Below are 21072 nucleotides of genomic sequence, written 5' to 3' on the forward strand. Positions count from 1 at the left end.
TCCCCTGTGTCCTATTCTAATTAATTATATTCTCCCTTCAGCTTTTGAAGGGAGATGGGGCTGTGCTGGGATCATCTCGCTCTCAACTTCTTGCCTCTAAAAACCAGCCAAAACCTCAATGGCACCGAGAGTTGCTTTTTTTGGCAAGTGTGTGTGAATTTAGCTGTTTATTTAGTTATCCTCTGACCTTGTGGAGGATCTGCTGCTGCTTGATAGACGTCTTTCTGGTTTAATCTCTTCAGAGTTTAGATGTTCACTCTTTTAAAATTTATTTTCCTCTGAAGTCTCTGTTCTTTCAAGGTCTAGTTCTGTCACTGTCTTAGTTTTCCTTGTAGGTTTTCCTAGCTGGCAGAATGCCTTTTTTTTTTTTTAAGGTGCTCAGTTGCTGCTGTCTTGTTACTTTGAACACTGGGCACAGGACTCTTAACAGATGACAAGAACGAGATGGAAAACTCAGGAAGGCACAAGTTAGGAAATATGTGATGTAGCAATAATTGACACTGGATTAAATGATTGTGCTAGAAATGTGATATGATTGCACTGAAGGCAGGTGTGTGTGCTGAGAAACCTCGGGTGGGGAAGGCAGATGGGAATTCAGTGTAGTTCTGATATGATTGCCAGGAGTAAACTGCTTGGCTTCCCTGCTCGAGCTTCACTTTCCTACTGGAGGGTCTCTCTGGCTCTACTAGATTGCAGGAACTTCAGAAGGGAGGCAGATTTACAACTGTCAGGAATTGACAGGAATAATGAGGGAAAAAGAGGCATGTTAGAGGTGCAGCAGCTTCAGGTGAGATGCTGAGGAGTGAGATGTTGGCTCAGTTAAAAGGCACCAAAGCTGTGGAAGAGCAGTGGAATTATTGTTGCTCCACCTCTTCTGCAAGAGGATGGGATACTTTCTGAGCTTCTCTGTGCCTCAGTATTTTACCAGGCATCCCTTTCACTCCAGTGAGTGGCATTTTTGCACTAAGTAGTCATCACCTTGCTTTGAGAGTGGCACAGTATCACATCATTTACATAATTCCTGTATTTTGTATTTCTTCGTATTTGGTGGCAAAGCAAACACTCCACCCAGCCTGGGTTTGTTTTTTCTAAAATTCCTGGGTGACTCCTGGTTTCTTTGCATAGTAAATGGGTACTAACTGCTCTTGAGTGTTACTTCCCATCACTTTCTTAGGGATCCTTTGCTTGCTCAGGTTTGCTTATCTGTTTTTTTCCTTTCACTCTTTTGTCAGGAAGTGTAGGGAAAGTGAAACAAAGCATATTTTATTCCAGTATTTTTGTTCTTATTTTGTTCTCTGCCTCTTATCTAAAATTACTGACAATGAACTAATTAAATTCTCTTACCTTCATGAGGAGTGTCACTCCTCTCATCTTGATTGTACTCACTTTAAAAATGTTCTACTCCTTGCTTATCAGTGAGAAGATCCTAATTACATCCTCATTTGTTACAAATACAAGGGAATATTGAGATACCAGAGTTTCTCTCTTCAAAACCACGGTACATAATTTCATAATTTCTCCTACCCTACGCTGTAGGAATGTGTTATTTGGACATTAGGTTTGCACTGTATAAATGGCTGAGGCTGTTAGGCAGCCTGCAGATGGGAATAGCACTGGGAAAACTGACCATGCCTGGGAAATTGTTTTTGGAATATCTCCTCTGATAATTCACTATTGTGGAAAAGTAGCTTTATAGTGGCAAACTTTAGAGAGCTGTTTGTATGCAGCTGGGACTGAATTTACAGACTGTGTTTCTCTGACTTGCTAAAAAGCTGAGGATTGACAACCCCTTTCATCCTGCATTATCCAGCGTAGCTTTTAACTCCAAGAAAACTATGTTCACAAATTGATGCTCTGCTCCTCTGGGGTTGGTGCAGAAACATTAAATTGTACTAAAATATTCATATGTGAGTGCATTTAGCTGAAAGCAATTGATGTGCTTTTCCCTGGAGAGAGGAAAAAAAAAATTGCTGTATGGCCCTGCACTCCAGCAGACACCCTAACCACGCTTAAGAGTAATTACACAGCTTGGCTGATCAAAGGTTCTTAAAGTGAAAAAGAAACTCTAGTTGGGCTGCAGTTTAGTGATGTGTGCTTCTTGAATGGAACAACTGCATCCAAGCAGTACATACTGGAGGATTGTTTGATATACAGTGTAATACAGATGAACCAGTGTCAAGGCAGAAAATATTTTATTGGGTTAATAGCTTGTAATTGGAAGGAATCTCTTGTACAAAGCAATTTTCGTCACAAAGATTTCTTTCTAATTTCATTGTCCTTTCACTCTTGCAAAGAAAATAAAATATCTGAGCTGCCTTTAAAAAGAGTATGTGTGCCAGAGGGGTTTATTAAACTGGCCTGTTTAAAAGCATGCCACTGGTAGGATGATAAATTGATGTGTGCTGAAGGTTTTCAGCATAATTCAGAAATTGGCATAAAAATCAATAGGAGCTGACGACATGCTTGCAAAGTAGCTGCCTCAGCTTGGGGTGCACCTGTGGCTGCTCTGAGCTCTGTCACTGCAGCCTCCAAAGGCACTGGGAGTTGCAGTAAAAACTGTTCTTGTACTTCTCTTGAGTCCCTTAACTGCCCCAAGACAGCCTAAGGCATATTTAAATATTCTCAATAAGCATAAATGAAGTAATAGCATATGCCACGAATTATTCTATAAATAATTGGAAGAGTCTGTGTGCACAGGAAAATAACTGCATTGGTAGATTGGTAATTATAATCATCCCCATATAGCTCTCTTGTGCATTTATCCCAACTGGCTGCATGGATTCTGGAGCCAGGAGTGCAGATTGCTGCACATGAAGTCTCATGGACTTGCAGTAGCTGCCAATATGTAAATTGGGTATGTTTGAAGCAGATACAGAGTTTAGGGAATGGCTGAGGAGGATTTTTTCATTTTAATGATTAGCGTGCAATGACTCTGTAAGACACACGGTTTTTCAACAAAAATGACAATGGTAAGGCTAGATGAATACTTTAACTAGCAACAGAGAAGCTGGATTCTTGACTTGGAATCTTGTCTTTGAATAGGATAAATCTGGGAGTTGGAGTGGTGTTTCTTTTTAGGGTGGTTGGGATGCAAATCTCTGCTTACAAACTCGGAGGTCTCTGTCAGGGTTCTGGCTGCCACTGTGGGATATCGTGTGGCCAAATTAAAGCACTTCTGGCCTTTGTGCCAGTTTGCTGGATAATCACCTTGGGCTGCTGCTGTAGTCACTGTGAGAAGCCTCATGGGTGCTGGTGCCCCCATCTCCACATCTTCCCACTGCTGGCCAAGCCCTTCCTGCAGCAGCACATCTGGAGTGTTGGTGCCTCCTTCCCCTCTGCTCCTGGGCTGTTTGGTCCATTCAGCTTCCTGTGCTGTGTTACTCCACTGTGCTCTTCCCTGCTGGCAGCTCTCTTCTCTGGTGTCCCTTCCCCTGTGCTGATGTCTGCCAGCCACTTCATAAAAAAGTTGTGGCATGACTGTGACACATGTACACCAATTATTTCCTGTGTGAAATGAAGTTACTGCAAGGCAAGGCAATTGTCTAACCTGATGCCATGCCCTTTATACCACCAAAACTTTCTCTTTCCTTGACTTCAGTTGCTTTTGGAAGTTCATGTGTATCAGGCAGTGCAGTGAGCCCCTTGGTGTGGAACCTCTGTGCTGTTTTGTTTCCCATTCTCCTGTGGCACAGTGCTGGCAGCAGCCCTTCAGTGAAAACCTGCCTGTGCACAGCACCAGGGAGCTGAGAAACACCACTCCATGTCCTAGACTTAGATGTAAGTGCCTGTAACTGTGGGCTGTGGATCAGCTGCCTGACAGCAGTAATTAGAGCAGCTTCCAGGGTTCCAAAAAAGCTGGAACTTGAAGTTGGTGTAAAGCCATGTTTGGCCCCTGAGAGGTGCGCTCCAGACTCTGATTCGTGCTGTTTGTGCCTCATCTCCTGCACAGATGAGCTCTCAAGGACTGAGGGCTCCTTCCAGACCTCGTGTGCTCTCTGTGATGGCAGACGTGTCACACTGTGCAGTTGGAAGGGACACTGCTCTGTGGGACCCATCTGCTTCCTCCATCCCTCCCTCACTCTCTCCATGTTGCTTGGGGCCACAGTCCCGACTCAGGCTGTGAGCACTAACAAAGGAGGAATGAGAGGACTCGGCAGAAGGCTTGACAGAAGTTAGTGATTTCAGGGAAAACATCAAAGCAAGGGTATTACTCTGAAAATAACTTAGAAATTTGAATTTCTCAGTCCTTTATGACATCCCTGGATGACTTTCTGAATTTGCTCCTCAGAGAACACTGAACAGACCTGAATCTTTATCATTCAGACCTTGTGGGTCCTTTGTGTCCCTCCTGCTGAACTGTAGATTAGAACTAGTATTTAAGCAGTCAAGTCTCTTTACAGCACAAAACTGTTGATAAGAACTGTCCCTGTGTTATCTGCCTGAGAACATTGCTGAGGTGATCTCTCATCAGTGTTAGAGCCAACAGAAGGGACCAGTTGTCTGAACCAGGGAGCCAGAGGCACATAACCTAGAAGGGCATGGCTTAGATGCATAATAAATGATTTTTAGACAAGCCTGGTGATTTACAAATGTCCTTTTAATGAAACATCCTTGTCTTTCCTAGATGCTTTAATAGAATATATTCATAGGCATCTGGCTCCTGGTTAGCTGGATTCTTTCCAAAGGCTGAACTTCACAATGTTAAGCAGACTGATAAGAGTATCTGGTAGTCTGGATGACTGGTACTTAATGAATTGCTCTGAAAAAAATCAAATTACAGTAATGTGTCTTTAAAAAGAACTTGTATTAAAGACAGTATGATGTTAGAATAATTTCTTCTGTAACATCTGTTCTTTTATTTGGTATAATTAAAATATTGCATTCTTACCATGAGTTCTTATATGGACATATTATGTTACCTTGCAGCTGTGGTTAAAATGGATTGACCTCCAATATTAATCCACTCGGTAAAAACCTACAGAGGCTGAGGAGTTTGAGTGTGTTCAACAGCTGTGTGGTTTTGTGGAAATGCATGGACTAAATTCTGTGTTTCAATTTCAAAGGAAGCCTTTTTAATAGGAAATACTTTGTTCCTGCTCTGTTTTCCCTCCCTTTCGGTTTTTACAGGAGAGAGTGTTTGTGTTAAAGCATAGAAGAAGTCATAGCTTTTATTTATCTATTCCTATTTGAAAAACCAATAATAACAGGTGAAGTCTGTAGCTGTAGAAACATCAGCAAGCAATCATCTTTCTTTCTTTAATTGCTGTAATGACTCTCAGGCCTGCATGGTCTGTGCTGGAACACCTTGGTTTGCAGCCCCCTCTGTGGGTCTGTGCTGTCCCCCAGCTGTGCTTGGCTCTGCCATGTTAAAGCCACCTCACTGCAATGCACACCTTCAGCTGCACAGCAGTAAGATGATTTTTTTTTTTTTGACCCCCTTACCCTCCCTGGCCCCCAGAATAATTTCTTGAATTGGACTTGCATGTTCTTAAATATGGACTAACCTTGGTATTTTTAAAGGAGAAATTGTTATTATTGGAGGTTGTGTCTTTTCTAATCATGTGTGAAGTACCACCTTTTAGTTGGTCCAGACAGATGAGCCATTAATTAATTTCATGTGTGAGTTTTCTGTTATTGAATGAGTTGGTGAAAAGTACTTTCTTCGGTTTTCTTCTGTACCATTAGTTAGCTGAACTGCACAGCTGTGACTGCTGCCTGCACTGGTGGTGGTGGGAAAACTGTCAGGGAACTCCAATACTCTTGGTTTTGGATAGATTACAGAATGGATGGTTTTCAGCATGAGGGGAAGTAATACCTTTGTGCTGTGACTAACCCAGTCAGTACAGGTCTATGTGCCTGTACATTTTAATCTGTTTTGAATGTAAGACTCTGGATGTGAACTGGGAGCCCTGAGGTGTGAAGCTGTTGGTGTACCTGGGAACACTTCTGTGCTCGTCCTGTGTGGGAGTGGGGAGTGCCTGGGGGAAGAAAAGTTTCAGGGCACGTGGTCGTGGAAGGTTGGGGTAAAGAACAGAACCTACAAGTGTATAATGCACCAGCCCACTTTGGCATCTGAAATGTTTTATCCTGCCCTTTTCACCTTTTAAAGGTGTAAACACCTGAATTGTATGTTCTGTCTTAGTGAAAGGCTCTGAGAGGCTCCAGACAAAAGCCTTGGTTTGCTCTTCAGGCCCTGCATTATCCATTTGGAGGTTACCTTAACACTTGCTTTGGGAATCTCCAGGGTAACACTGCCCTGTCCCCTGCTGAGCAGTGCTGGATGGTTTTCAGGCAGACTTCTTAAATTTGTTTTTTCTCTCGTGTGTCTTTGCCAGATGCTCCTTTGGGATTCTCCTTTTGTAGTTACGTTGCATCCCCAGGTCAGGAAGGGAACCAGTTGTCAGCTGCCTTCAGTATTGAAATTAATGTAAAAACTGCTGCACGTGACAGATTCTGAGTAGGGTGTGTGAGGGGTTACTGAAACTGTGTTGTGGGTACCAAAAATGCCTCTCTTGTTTCCTTCTAGGAACTTTATATTGCCGTGGGAATATCTGGAGCAATCCAACACTTGGCTGGAATGAAAGACAGCAAGGTAAATAAAGGTGGATGTGCTAGAAGAGATTTTTGAGGAAGGAAATGAGTTGACTTCCTTGCTTTTGCATCAAGATGGTTTTCCAACTTTTTTTAATGTTAAAATTGCCCATTTCTCTGCTGCTTTAAAACACACTTGGACAGAAAAAAATATACTGTGGCAAAACATCTCACACAGTAGGAAAACATTTGGACTACAACCCAAAGTGATAAGTTGAAGCAGCTAATTGACTTTGTTTAAAAAAACCCCAACCCAAACCACGTATGCCTGAATTCTATACAATAGTTCCATTTGCCTTTATTCCAGAGTATGACATATTAATTCATGCATAACAATGTGCAATTTGAATTATGAACTTAGTATTCCATAAAGTAAAAGATGTCTCTGACATTCCTGCATTTAGCCATTCAAATGGAAACCTATTATAAAATGGCAGTAAAACTTTAAAAGGTTTAACTCATTACTTGCCAAAGCAAATAATCCAAAATTGGACTTGCCAGTTTGGTCTACAGTGCAGTGTTTGGAAAGAGGAGCAGAGTTACCTGCTGATTTATACTATCCAATGTCAGACATCAAAAACTGGAGGTTGTCCTGCCTCCCCACAGGAATTTTAAAAAGAGGATATAATTTGTTTTTCTATTTCCAGTGAATGAAATTAGCCAAGCCAGAACTTTGATTAGCTTATAAAGCTGAGGAAAAGGGTTGCAAAACTTTGCAGGTGGTTTCTTGTGTTCAACCAGTGACAGACCAGTGAGTTTGTGACTGATAACTGTCCTCACAAACCAGCCTGTGTGGTAGGATGATCTCTGCTTTCCTAAAATTTTTTTTGCCATGTATTACTGAAATATTTTGGAGGGAAAGTCAAGTAAGCTGCATTTGGGGCCTCAGCCTTGTAGGAGCAGAGACTCAGGTGGACCCACCAAAGGTGGAACTGTGATGGTGACTGCTGGGCAGGGAGGAGGGTGCTCTGAGGGTGTGGGTGACAGTGTCTGTGCTCTCAGCAGGGCAGGGTGGCTGTGCTGTGTCCTGCTCTCAGAGCAGGAACGGGACGAGCGGGGTCCGAGGGCAGCGCTGCCACGGCACCTCAGGCCACAGCACCACCAGGGGCTTTGTCTCCAGCTGCTCAGTCTCCAGCTGTGCTCCTGCTGAGCGAGGGCATGGGCAGGTGGGATGAGGAGCAGCTGAGAACTGAGTATTTAAAGCTGCTTCAGACTTGTTCTGCCCCTGTTTGTGTTTCTGTCCTGTCTTATCTCAGTTCAGACTGCCAGCAACACTGGGAACTTCTTTCTTGAAGTGCCAGAATTTCCTTTGATATATATTGAGCAGTAATATTGTCCTCAACTGTAACAGCAAAACCAGGTTTTTTTGGCTTTTCCAATGCCATGTTTGATATTTTGAGATGTTTTCTTATAGGAAATAAGAACAGATTAAATTTGCTGATATGAGATGCATACTTAACACTTTCATTTCTCCCATATCTCATAAACAAATGTGTTTTAAAATTCAGATTTAGTTACTTGTGTTTGGAATGCATTCTGCCTTCCTTTTAGCTGAAGGATATAGATGGAGTAGTTATGGAAAAGATCCAGTTTTCACAAACAAAGCATTATGCAGCCTGGGAGCTCTGGAGTGTCCCCCATCCTCCCTCAGCACTCTGAATTATCTGGCATTGTGAACTTGTACACTTCAGGATACATTTTCCAAAGCAGTCAGATGCTTTCTACCAAGTGAAATGTATAATTTATTTGTTCTTTACAGCAAGGTAGGAAATGCAGCTTTTGAGGAGACCTGGAGAATCGTTGGTGCTTTCTTTCCTTATTTCCAATTCCCTCAGGAGACAGTTACTGTATCTGTTCTTTCTGAGAGATTTAACTCACAAACTTCTGTTGTGAGCAAGGTGATGCACTTGCTGCTTATGAGTTAGTAATGAGGTAGGGAACCAAATCTTACTAAAAAGTTGCTTCAGCTAAAGGAGGCAGAGGAAGGCCCAGGATGCCCAACTAAAGCTTCAGGTAGGTTTGCAAGCAATGGGTGTTGTGCCAGGAGCAGAGCTGGCAGCTCCTGTGGTGGCACTGACTGCTGGCCTCGGCCAGCCCTCAGCACTGGCCCCTGTAGGTGGTTCTGCAAGACATGGCAGGGCCTCAGTAGGGTCAGAGAAGAGTCTTGACTGACAGAATCCTCGGGGATCACAGCCTGGATTTGCTTCCTGCACTGCAGCTTGTCAGGGGAGGTTTGCATTTGCAAACGGTCACTGAAATAAAAACAATCAGCTGTGGGACAAACCCTGAAGGGCAGCGTTGCTGCAGGACCTGCAGGGCCTCGGCCACGAGCTGGGCAGGGGCAGCGCTGCTGTGGGCACTGCCTGCTGCCAGGTAGGATGGGGTCCCTTACAGGGTACAGCCACCTGTGAAGAAACAACAGTTCTGTGGGCCTGGAATCAAGGATTTGTAAACTTTCCTGCCAGTACACCTATCTACTGAGGCAGTGATTTTGCTGGACAAGTACTTTCAGTGGAGGAGTAAAACAGTGACAGGTGAAGTGCTGCTCTCTGGGCGTGGCCCGTGAGCTCCTCAGCTGCCTGTTGGGTTGGACCTGTCCCGGGTGGGGGGGTTGGTGCCTCGAGTCAGTGTTTAGGTGGGCAGGCAGGACCAGAGTGCTGTGGTTTGGGCCCTGCTTGGTGTAAGGCTCCTTCTATGAGCTGCTGGGTTTTGTTTAAGATTCTTTTCCCTTCCTTTATGAAGTGTTCCCCATCCTGTTGTAGATTTTGATGTGGACATGCTTATTTTGCTGAAAGCTGTCACAGACAGTTACAGGATGATTTATTTGTATGGCACAGTTTAAATCAAGACACTTTCTGGATCACTGTGCTGGGATTTGTCACATGCCATTTTCTATGGTCTGACAAACTAAATGCTATGTCCTATAGTAAGTACAGAAGCCTTTGTGCTTGTTGCAACTGCTGCCCTTTGAGTTAGTTCTGCAATGGAATGGTTTAGAATGCACAGATAATCCTTTGTAGTAATTTTTTTTCTAGGCTTTTCAACAGGGAAGGAGAGCCAAGATGAGCAGGGAAGGGAGCGTTGTTTTTTTGGGGTGTGGTGGTGGGGTCTTTGTTTTTGAGATGGAAAGGAAAAATGTTAAATGCTCTGATCCATATCTTCTGCTTCTGGGGGCTAGGAAAGACTAAAGCCCGTGTTTCCTGGATAAGACATGGCACTGTAATCCAGCCCCAGATATTAATCAATATATACATTCACATGGTGCTTTACCTTTGCTTGCAGACCATTGTTGCTATTAACAAGGATCCAGAAGCTCCAATTTTCCAAGTGGCAGATTATGGACTGGTGGCAGACTTATTTCAGGTGAGGCTAAACTTGATGTGCAGGATGACTTTGGGAGAGCGGACAGTAGCTTGCATAATATAATCTAATGAGTGTTAACGATGTCTGTGTGTGTTTGCTTTGGTTGTTGTTAAAGAATTTGTTTTCTAAATTTGTTATTTGCACACTCAAAATTCAATCCCTGCAAGTGGAAGCGTGTTGGGGGGCAGGGGTGTCACTGCCAGCCTGCCTTGATTCCGGTTTCCTGAATATGAACCACTTTGGAAATAACTGCACAGAGGCGCTTGCCTCTGTTTTTAAGCTTCAGAAAGTTTGAAAGCAGAGAGTTGGCAGGAGAGTGCTTATTGCTGCCTGGGTTTGCTGCCTCACTGCCTGATGCCCAGGAGGAGCTTGCAGTTCCCTCTGGAACAGGGAGCCATGAGCCAGCCCCTGTCCAAGTGCCTGCAGCTCACATGTGTGACTCCGTGTGCGTGGCCACACGTGTGACCGGCGGGGCACGGGCAGAGCCTGTGCCAGCACTTAATGCCATTCCTGAAATGCTGCCTGCTGGCTCCACAGTGAGCACGGGCCTCTTTGTGAGCCACAAAGTCACATTCTGAAGAAACACCATGTAGACAATTTCCTTAATAAATTTTGTACGAATGCATTATTTCCACCTAATGGAAATGTAGCTCTCTTAAATAATTAAGAGGCTTTATTCAGCAGGAGAGAAGTGGGGAGTGCTGTGAGCTGGGGTGACCCACAGCCCCTGGAGTGGTGTGGTGGGTGGGGAGTGTAACTCTGGGGTTTGGTACTGCCCAGGGTGAGTTTGGGGGGGTCACAGGGGGAAGATGCACTACCCTGGCACTGGTGTTTGCAGGCGGTGCCAGAGATGACGGAGCTCCTGAAGAAGAAGTGACTGCTGGTGATGGACCCTGTACTGTGGAGTAAGGACAAATAAAGGATTGTACTGGAAAGAGGTGGGGTCACTGGTGTTGGGGTTTTGTGGGGTTTTTTTGGGTTTTTGTTTTTGTTTTTTTTTTTTGATGGTCAGTTGGATGGCACATGGAGTGTGGGGTGTAAGAAAGGAAGACAGGGAAGGCAGGTAAGAGAAGAAAGGAAGGGAAGAATGGAAAAGGAATGGAAGAGGGATACAAGGCAGGAGGCAGCATGGGTTTGTCAGTATTTATTCCCATCTCCACACCCCTCCCAGCCATGCTCAGCCCCTGGGTAGGGTCAGGCCGGGGGGCCAGGCTGGGCCCAGGCTGTCCAGCAGCTCTGTCTGTGGGGCTGTGCTGGCCCTGGACTGGTGGAAGTTCCATGGTGTTCCCAGGCATAGCCTGTTTGCCCCCCCAGGCACTGTGGGTCCATGTCAGCCCGAGTCTGCTGGAAGGTCTTTTGTGCCCAGACAGTCACCGTAGGTCCCAGCTGGCCCAGAGCTGGTGGCAGGGCAGGTGGATCATGCGCCATGGCCGCTGGTGAGCAGAGGTGGCACTGGCCTCGCCCTGGTGGCCATTCAGGAGATGCCACAGGTTGCCTTCGGCGCTGCCACGTCACCCGTGGCAGCCTCGTGACCCAGCGCGGTGAGCGTGTCCCCGCAGGAGTCCCCATTCCCCCCGGCTGTCCCTATGCCTCGGGAACCCTGCCCAGCCGTGGCTCTGGGGGCCCCAGCGCTCCATATTTCTCCTCAATCATCGGGGCGCTCGGTGGGCAGTCGATGAGTGGCTTGAGCTGGAAGACGTCGAGGCTCTCCTGGTTCCTGCGGTTGTAGACGCTGAGCCGGTGGCCCAGGTCGGGGCTGGCCCCCACCGAGCCCGCGGGGCTGGGCAGCTTCAGGTTGACGGGATCCAGCCCCTTCTGCGCCAGACACGCCTCTTCCGACAGGGACGAGAGCAGCTCCTGCACCACGGCGTGGGCCACCCGCTGCCGGGCGGGCGCCGGGGCCGCCTGGGCGGGCTCCTCGCAGGCCGTGCTGCAGTCCGGGGAGGAGCCCAGCGTGTGGCTGCTCTCGCTGCAGGCCTGGGTGCCCGAGCTGACGGTGGAGCGCGAGGCGCTGCCCGACGTGATGCTGGCCGAGGTCCCGGTGCTGCCCAGGCGCAGCGGCACCTCCACCGTGAACAGCTCCGAGGAGATGTTGGGCCGGTGCACGTCGATGGCGGCCGTGGTGACCACGCAGATGGCGGCCTCGGGGACACCGCTGTCTGCAGGGAACAGAGCACACACTCAGACCGGGGGCGGGACATGCCTGTGTAGTGCCTACAGAGGTGTGTATATACCTGCGGTACACTGCAGCTGTGTGCACAAAGGCATGTGGGACACACACACTATAGCACAGAGTCCCCCTATAACACACAGCACTGCCTGTCTGTCTCAAAGGGAACAGTAACACAAAGGCACCCTTTTTCTGTAGAAAATGTAGTTTGTATATAGGGGGAACAGATGTAGAGGGATACACAGCTACAACTAATACTGTATACCTATATATGTGTGTGTATAGGTCACACACAAACATCTCTAGTTTTATCATGTAGATGGATAAAGGGCAGGTATGTATAGATGTGTAATATATATGTATAATATAGACACATCTATAATGCATTCTACCTGCATATGTACACGGTCAGTCAATAAATACTTATAGGCCACAGCCCCTCCCTTTAAATACTCTTAATTAGCTACTGTTAAAACAGAATGCAAACACACCCACACTCCTACTTGTCTTTATATATATGTGTGTATCTATAGGGGCATACACACACACACATATATATACATTATACCTATATGTGAACACCCCCCACTATATGCAGACAGTTTTTAAATTTTGCATGCACACATATGGATACATAAAAGGTGTGTGTGGCTCCTTATCTGTACGCTGGGGGTGTCTTTACAGGGATACACAGCTGTACATAATGCCATTTACCTGCATATCTATGTGAACACACACAGTACATACACTACAAAGGTGTATATATGCAGTGTCTCACACATCCAATTTTATATAATCATCATCTTTATATACAGACATGAGGAATTGTGTCTGTGTGAGCCCCAGATAGTATACATTATACACACAATATGTAGTGCCCCGTTGAAAGACACCTGTCATTAAAAAAAATCTGCACAACCCTCATATTTCTCTGTATCTGTATTTATGGGACTGTATCTGTATGTATGTAACAGATTATACCTATGCATGAACACGTCCTGCTACATTTATGTAGCTGTTCATACACGGGTATGGATAGTCTTTATACCCAGTACCATTCTATAATGGGGATGAACATAGATAGCTCTGTAATATATACACCTCTATAAGTAATGCCATATACCAACCTGCCTTTGTCTCTACATACATCTGCACGTTTTCTACAATGTATGTATGTCTATATAGTCTCCTGTCACACACACATATATATGTAATACGTATATATAGATTTATCTCTAAGAAGACCCATATATAACACAGTGTATATACATATGACAGACTATGTAATACAAGGTCCCCCCTTAAATACATTTAATTACCTATAAATAGAACACACATGCTCTCACACACCTGTACTTACCTTTATGTATAAGTACATGTATTTCTCATTGTGTGTGTATAGCTGGGGAATGTATGTACAGGGATGTAGAGAATACATTGTACCTATACAGGAACACCCCCTCTTTACAGACTTTAAATGTGTGTGTGTGTGTGTGTATATATATATATATATATATATATAAATTTTATATATATATACACACACACACACATACACATGTACATTTTTATAGCCTTCCAAGTATATTATGGGGATGTATACAGAGGGACATGCATCTCTATATACACACATACATGTGTGTGCACACATACGTGTAATAGTTATATACACAGTCTCTTGCCCACCTTATTTTATATACACATAATTTTTATATATAGATTTAACCCTATAGATGTGGGAAGAGCTGTTGCTATGTGTATACATACAACTAAAGTAGTACATTAGACCTATACAAAGATACATACAGATAGTATATATATATAGAGAGAGAGAGAGAGAGTACATAGTTGTCATCCTCCCCCTTTGAAAACATAATTATCACTCTTTATAAATAGAGTATATACACCTATACACAGGTACACTTATCTTTGTGTATAAATATTTACATATTATGGTCTGTATATGTGAATCTGGAATGTATATACAGGAATATACATAAATAATGTGTATCAAATAACATTGCATATTGTAAATAACACATTATATATGACACCTCCAACCTTTATACATCTTTTAAATTGTATACATACACCATCTTACATATAGCCAAGTTTACTATGGGGATGTATATACAGCAATATACCATATATAATACAACATATATCTATAAACAATGTGTGCACACATGTACATATGGATGTTTGATAAATATAATACTCCCCTTAAATACATAAATTTTTTTGTCTTTAACTAGAATACAACCCCCCATATACTTTATGTAGAAATATATATATGTGTGTGTGCATACATACACAGGGAATGCATATATAGAAATCTACATATATAATACATTATACTTAAGCACAGCCACATCCACATTACACAACACCTGTTAGACATATAAAATTATATGTACCCCCCTTTTAATGTCCCTCCATGTATATTATGGGCATATACATCTATAAATATTACCATATACCTGTGTGTGTTTATATATATATATATATATATATATGTACACACACACATACATACATATAAGTAATATACATAGGTATATATACAGTGTCTCTCACAGACCTGTTTTTATATATACATAATCTTTACACATACATTTATCCATATAGCTAGGGGGAACAGTTGGGTATATACTTGCCCCATATATGGTACATAATGCATGTATATATATGATGCTTACATATTTATATGTCTGTATCTCTGTATATAGGTGTGGAATGTATATATAGGGATGCATGAGAACACACACACATATAGTGTTATGTATACAGGTACACAGACGTGGTCCCTCAAACCTTTTCCTCCTTTTCTTAACCATACATACACCTAAACCTATGTAGAGATTCATACATCTTTATATGTATAGTCCTGTATAGACTGGGGATGTATATAGAGGGAGATACACAAATAAAGACAATACTTTATACCTCCTACGTGTATGCATGTACATTTTTTAAATAGGTATGTATCATTTACATGTGTATGGATACAGAGGTCTTCTCTCACACACACACAGATCCTATACACAACTTCCTATAGACACATCCATATTTATAGAGGGAACATCTCTAAGTTTCCCCTTCACAATATATCTACGTATGTACACCCATTTTATGTATTATATGTCTCTATATACACTCAAGTATTTTCTCTTTTATATAAACTATATATGTACGTAAAGAGGCTCTCACATACCTACCCATATATATCTCTTTACATATATTTATACATATATAAAATACCTATGTAGGTCCACACAGATCTTGATCTGCATTTTTATCTGTCTGCATATACACACATAAACTGCTTTATTTATACACACATAGTTCAGATATAAAATATATCCATAATACCATATACATAATACAGATTACAAAGACATGTATATGCAGTCTCACACCTTTCTAAATATCTATATAATTGTGTTCTAGAATAAGATATATGCACACACATACACCTACAGATATGCTATAGGTAAAATATACATATTAAAAATACATGTATATAGTCACACACCTTTTATATATATATATATATAAAATCTAAAATATGTATATACAGTTTCTGTCATACATATCTATATGTATTTATTCCCATATATATAGGACAGACATATATACACACATCCCCCACTTTATGTATCTTTATATAGACTAATACATGTATCCACACATAGCCATGTACATATATAAGTACATATATCCATGTATGTATGTGCATATAGATACATGATACATTACAGCTGCATATGCACACACATTCATGTATGTACAGACACAATCATGCACAAACACCTTTAGAGATCTTTAAATATATAGAAACATATGCAGCCATACTCATATACACATAGCTTAGTCTGTAAATAGCTATAGGAAGGTCTCTTTAGCAAGCATCTGTATCTCCCCATGTATATCAGCGTGGGGATGTATCTACACATATACACAATATACAGATATCACAGAGGCACCTTCAGGATCATCTCAGTCCCCCCTGGAAGGGCAGGGACACCTTCCACTACACCAGGCTGCTCCAAGCCCCATCCACCCTGGCCTTGGGCACTTCCAGAAATGGGGCAGCCCGTGCCAGGGCCTCCCCACCCTGCCAGCTCTCCCAGCCTGGCTCCAGAGCAGAGGGGCTCCAGCCCTTGGAGCAGCTCCGTGGCCTCCTCTGGACTCGCTCCAGCAGCTCCACGTCCTTGTGCTGTGGGGCCCCAGAGCTGGAGGCAGCTCTGCAGGGGGGTCTCACCTGAGCAGAGCAGGGGCATGGCCAGGTCACATCAAGCTGCTCACCCCTGACACCGCCAGGTCCTTGTCCTTGTGCTCAGGCTGCTCTCGATCCCTTCAGCCCCCAGCCTGTGCCTGTGCTTGGGATTGCCTGGCCCTGATGAATTCCAGGAGGTTTGGCTCCTGGATGCCATCCCTGTTTACAGCCACACGCTTCTATTTATGTTTCAGTTACATACACAACTACATCTGTCTCCATGGGTGTGGATGTGTACATGGGAATAGAAATATATAATACATTATACGTAGATACACATTTTTATTTCTGTAATTATATACACACATATTCAGACCATCTCTCCTCTCAAACCTCTCACTCCTTTACATAGATCTTTATGTATTTTATATATCTAATATAGAGAGTTTAATAAAATATCTGTGTATGTACACAGACACAGCCTCTCACACATCTTTATCTGTGTAAAGATATATATATGTGTATCTTGATCTATATAGAAAAGGCACACCTACATATATATGTATATAAATCTGCTCACATATACACGTGTATGTTTGTATGTGTTGTGTGTGTTTGGAGACATGTACCTGATACATCTCACACACACACACACATATATATATTTACATACATCTTTATATATGTATGTGTATCCAGGTTTGTGTGCCTATATGGGATATATATATAATACATTATAGATTTATATGCATACACATATACACACATTTTATATATAACACATATATACAAAGACACATCCTTATATAGATATCTCTATATAGATATATCTATAGATATCTATATATGCCTATATTTCACTGTATGCATAATATATATATGGATGAACATATGAGATAAACACATAATAACACATTATAATCATATATATACACACACTCATATGTGTGTGTATATATATATATATAAATACACACTTGTATATATGTACATGTATCTTTTTTTTTTCCCCTATAACCCCATGTATATATGGGGATGTGTATATGGAGATATACATTTTTAACACACTATACTTAAAGACAAACATTTTCTAATATATGTACAACATTTTAGGTACATAAGGGGAGCGTGCACCCCTGTGCCTGCGGGACTCCTGCCAGGGGACATCCATTTGAAGGCTGCCCTGGGGTCACTGGCTGCTGAGGTTTCTTACCATTCAGTTTAACCTTTCTGAAAGGTTCCCAGCATGGTGCTGGGCTAAGCTGCCTCCCCACTGCTTTTCTCTTCATTTATTTTGTCCATGCTTTTCATTCTTGGGTCCATTTGAACTGCTCTGGGGGTTGGACAGCCTGGCTTAGGGGGAATTAACCTCTCCCAGATCTCCAAACTATTCTGAGTGCCTTCAGCAGGAGCAAACTTGGGGCCCTTCAACCTTCAGAGAACTGCTGACACACACTTCCATGGAGCAAACCAAGAGACTCTATGGTGGGTTTCCTTTCCAGGACAGATCTACATCCCTGCTCAGTCTCTCCTGGCTTACAGCACACAGTGCAATGCAAACACAGAGTTCATGTTTTTGTTTTCAAGCAAAACTTACCAGTGCTGGGCTCGTTGTAGTATCGACTGATGTAATTATTCATGTCATCCTCTGAAAGGATAAAAAGGCAGCTGTTAGAAGACAGTTTGTGTCATTAAATGGTTGAACTGCATCCCATGGAAGGCTCTCCTCTGCCCTGCACACCCAGAGCACCACCTGCTCTGTGTCTTAGGCCACAAGACCTCAATGCACTAAAGCCCCCATCCCGTCTATGCTGTGGCTACAAGCCAACATAGGGTTGGACTATCATTTGTCACAGTTCTTTACGGCACCACACTGGGAATGAGGCATTCTGGGTTCAAAGGAAATGGGCTCCGTGGTCTTTCCAGAGACTGGCACGGGGCTGACCACTTCCCCAGGCCCAGCCCCTCGCTGTTGTAAAGACAAGTGTAACACTGGCCTTTCCCTGGGCAGCAGGGCCCTCCCCTCCTGCACAGGGCACACGGAGAAACCTGGTATTTATCCTGACCCAAGGGCACTGGCACAGACAGACCCACTCCTGCTGTACATTTACACCTCCGAGTTACCTCCTTCCCCATGGTGACACCTCAGAAAGGGAGGCACCATGTACCATTTTAATGTGTAATTCTCTACTTCTAAGATAAAGTCTTTTTTTTTCATTTTGAGTGAATGGAGAGTTATTTTGGTGTATATAACACATATATACAAAATATACAGCATAATGTTAACATTACATTCTAATCTACTAAAAAGAATTGTACAAATCAAGGGTGTAGTACATACACAAGAGCTACAGTTGTACTTCAGTAACAGCAAGTTACAAACGATGACGTGACCACAGAAGCCCTATTGCATGTACAGATTTTAGATGCTGCAGATGAAACTGGGATTTTGTGTTATTTTACAGAAAAGCAGAACATTTTACTGTTGTGGAAAAAGCAAATAACAAACTCCTCTTGTTGCAGTTCTGAGCAGAAGGCAAACAGCATCAGCAGTCCAGGAGAATGTCAAGCTTACAAGGAACCTGACCTGCCCAATTTGCGGTGTATCTGCGCTCTAAAAGCATTCTCTCCTTTTAAGTGCTCTTTTTGATACCATGTTTCAGAAACCCATGCTCATCCCTTTGAGCCAGATTTCCTTCGTCCCCCTGGGTCTCTGTGGCTACAGTCCTGCCTCATCACAGCACATTGCGGTTTGCAGGTGAAAGAAACAGATGTTTTCTGGGGAACACTTTCCTCACACAACAAGACCCAAACCACCAAGCACTCTGTACCTGAAATAGCTGCACTCATAAGAAGGCAATCTAACCTGACACTGAAAGGCAACGTGGTTGTTTTCCTGGTTTCATTGGATCTTAAAAGCTTTTTCGGCCCTTGTTGATCTTTAAATGCCTGCAGTCAGAGGTGTGCTTTGTGCTAATGTCTGAGTTTAAAAAAGAGGCCTCAGAGTAGCTCAAGGCAATGCCGCTGAATTAGGAGTACATTGCGAGGTTTTTCAGCTATCTGCTGCTAAAATACACTTCATTTCAATCATGCATAATTGATACTCTCAGTGCCACCAAACCTTCCAGCCGTACAGACACAGGTTCTAGTTCAGGCATGGAACCTTCACTACATCAGGAAATACCTGTGTGGATGTACTTCTGGTAGGGCACTTTCAGCATATTTAACTTGGAGTCCAAATCTAAGCAGACAAACAAGGAAAACAGCACTGCAGTGTGGCTGGATGAGGGCACACTCTGTGTGCAGGGTCACCCTCCTTGTCACCTGGCAAGAGCCATGAAAGGGTTCCTCTGGCTCCCATTACAGTCTGCCCCAAATGCCAAGATGCTTTGCACCAAAGACAGAAAACAACTTGGAAAAGTTACTCACCTGCTTTTCAAGCCTTAAGACAAGGCTCAAATCAAGTCCTCTTTAGGACTGCACACGTTTACTGGCCACCTGTCTGTCAACTAAACAATGTACCAGGGCACTATTTCCAAAGAGATCAGTTGTGTTCAAACCAAAGAGAATCCGACTGGTCTTTATGTCAGCAACGGGCAATGCCAAGGCCCTGGAAAGGAAATCCAGTAATGCACTGCCTCAGCTCCCTTTGAGTGCTGAGGAGAATCACCCACTGTCCTGACCCTGCATGTGACCACTTGCACACAAGGCTGGGGGAGCTGCCCAGCTACTACTGTTACATTATTATGTGATGGCCTTATTAATGTAATTGCTTATCATTGCTTATCTATTTAGATACAAATAAAATATATATGCGTAAATAGATTGCATGTGTATATAAAATATAAAACATACACATTTTTTAACCTTGAATAGTTTCTTATTAATAAAACCAAATAACAACAGCAGAATAAATATTTCAACAACAGATTAAGTTTCTGAATCATTACATTAAAGCAAACTGACAATTAACAAACTCAGCTGAGCCATATGGGAGTCTCAACTGCTTTGGGCATTGAAGGTTATAAACAATTCCAGTTACCTCCCATTATATTCTACATTGCTGAAAAAAAGGATCTCAAAACAATGCAACAAATATACAACTGAAAGCACCTACTTGTGCATATGAAATGTATACAGAAAGCCAGAGTACAGTAGTGCACATTCCCATGGGACACTGCTGAAGTGTTCCTGGTGATTCCAAGGAGATGAAGACCCTGCTGCTTGGTGTGAGTCTCATGGGGTCAGGAGTGCAGCTGGTGGCACACGGGAAGTTTGTAGGAGCAAGCAGGGGAGACCAGCTTTTACAAGAGGGGCAGATGACTTCTATTATTTAAATTCTACACAGTGTTTTCTGCTGTTGGTCTATTTTAGTTTCAGCTCCAGAAAGGGAGTTGTCTTAAGATGTAGTTCATTCTTCATAGTTACCCTGTTTGCTTAAAGCTTTTTTTTATTTCTACCACCTCAGAATTTTCAAGATCCAGAAAATTTAATTTTTCTCCTTTCCTAGAAATAAGTCCATCTCCTCCAATACACGGAAATGTTACCTGCATTTCCTTTTCCAAAGACAAACTTTGCATCCTTAGCCATAAGGATGCTCAAATGATATTTATAGTAAATTAAAGGACTGGCAGTAAGTAGAAAGGAAAAGCATTTCCCTCTTAATTCCCCTGAAAACGGCAATCTTAGGAAAATGTCTATGGATGGTGATTGGGATCCTCTTGTTGTA

At 42.9% G+C, this 21072-nt stretch overlaps 2 protein-coding genes across 8 annotated transcripts in view; one reads left to right on the top strand and one right to left on the bottom strand.

The window, feature by feature from the left end:
- ETFA (electron transfer flavoprotein subunit alpha) overlaps positions 1-10889 on the top strand; it is a 29379-nt gene extending 18490 nt beyond the window's left edge. The window contains exons 10-12 of the mRNA XM_027712186.2: positions 6527-6592; positions 9874-9954; positions 10793-10889. Of these exons, the coding sequence (XP_027567987.1) occupies positions 6527-6592; positions 9874-9954; positions 10793-10831 (186 nt within the window). The 3' untranslated portion in view covers positions 10832-10889. The remainder of the gene's footprint in view (positions 1-6526; positions 6593-9873; positions 9955-10792) is intronic.
- The window catches only part of TMEM266 (transmembrane protein 266), an 88226-nt gene continuing 74018 nt past the window's right edge, over positions 6865-21072 (bottom strand). For all 7 annotated transcript variants that reach the window (XM_027712177.2, XM_027712176.2, XM_039379271.1 and 4 more), the window contains 2 exons: positions 17941-17991; positions 6865-12113 (listed from right to left, as the gene is read on the bottom strand). In XM_027712177.2, the coding sequence (XP_027567978.1) occupies positions 11539-12113; positions 17941-17991 (626 nt within the window). In that variant the 3' untranslated portion in view covers positions 6865-11538. The remainder of the gene's footprint in view (positions 12114-17940; positions 17992-21072) is intronic.

The sequence above is a fragment of the Pipra filicauda genome, unplaced genomic scaffold (genome assembly GCF_003945595.2).
Source record: "Pipra filicauda isolate LSUMZ 115617 unplaced genomic scaffold, ASM394559v2 scaffold161_size1661140_pilon, whole genome shotgun sequence".
Lineage (NCBI taxonomy): Eukaryota > Metazoa > Chordata > Aves > Passeriformes > Pipridae > Pipra > Pipra filicauda.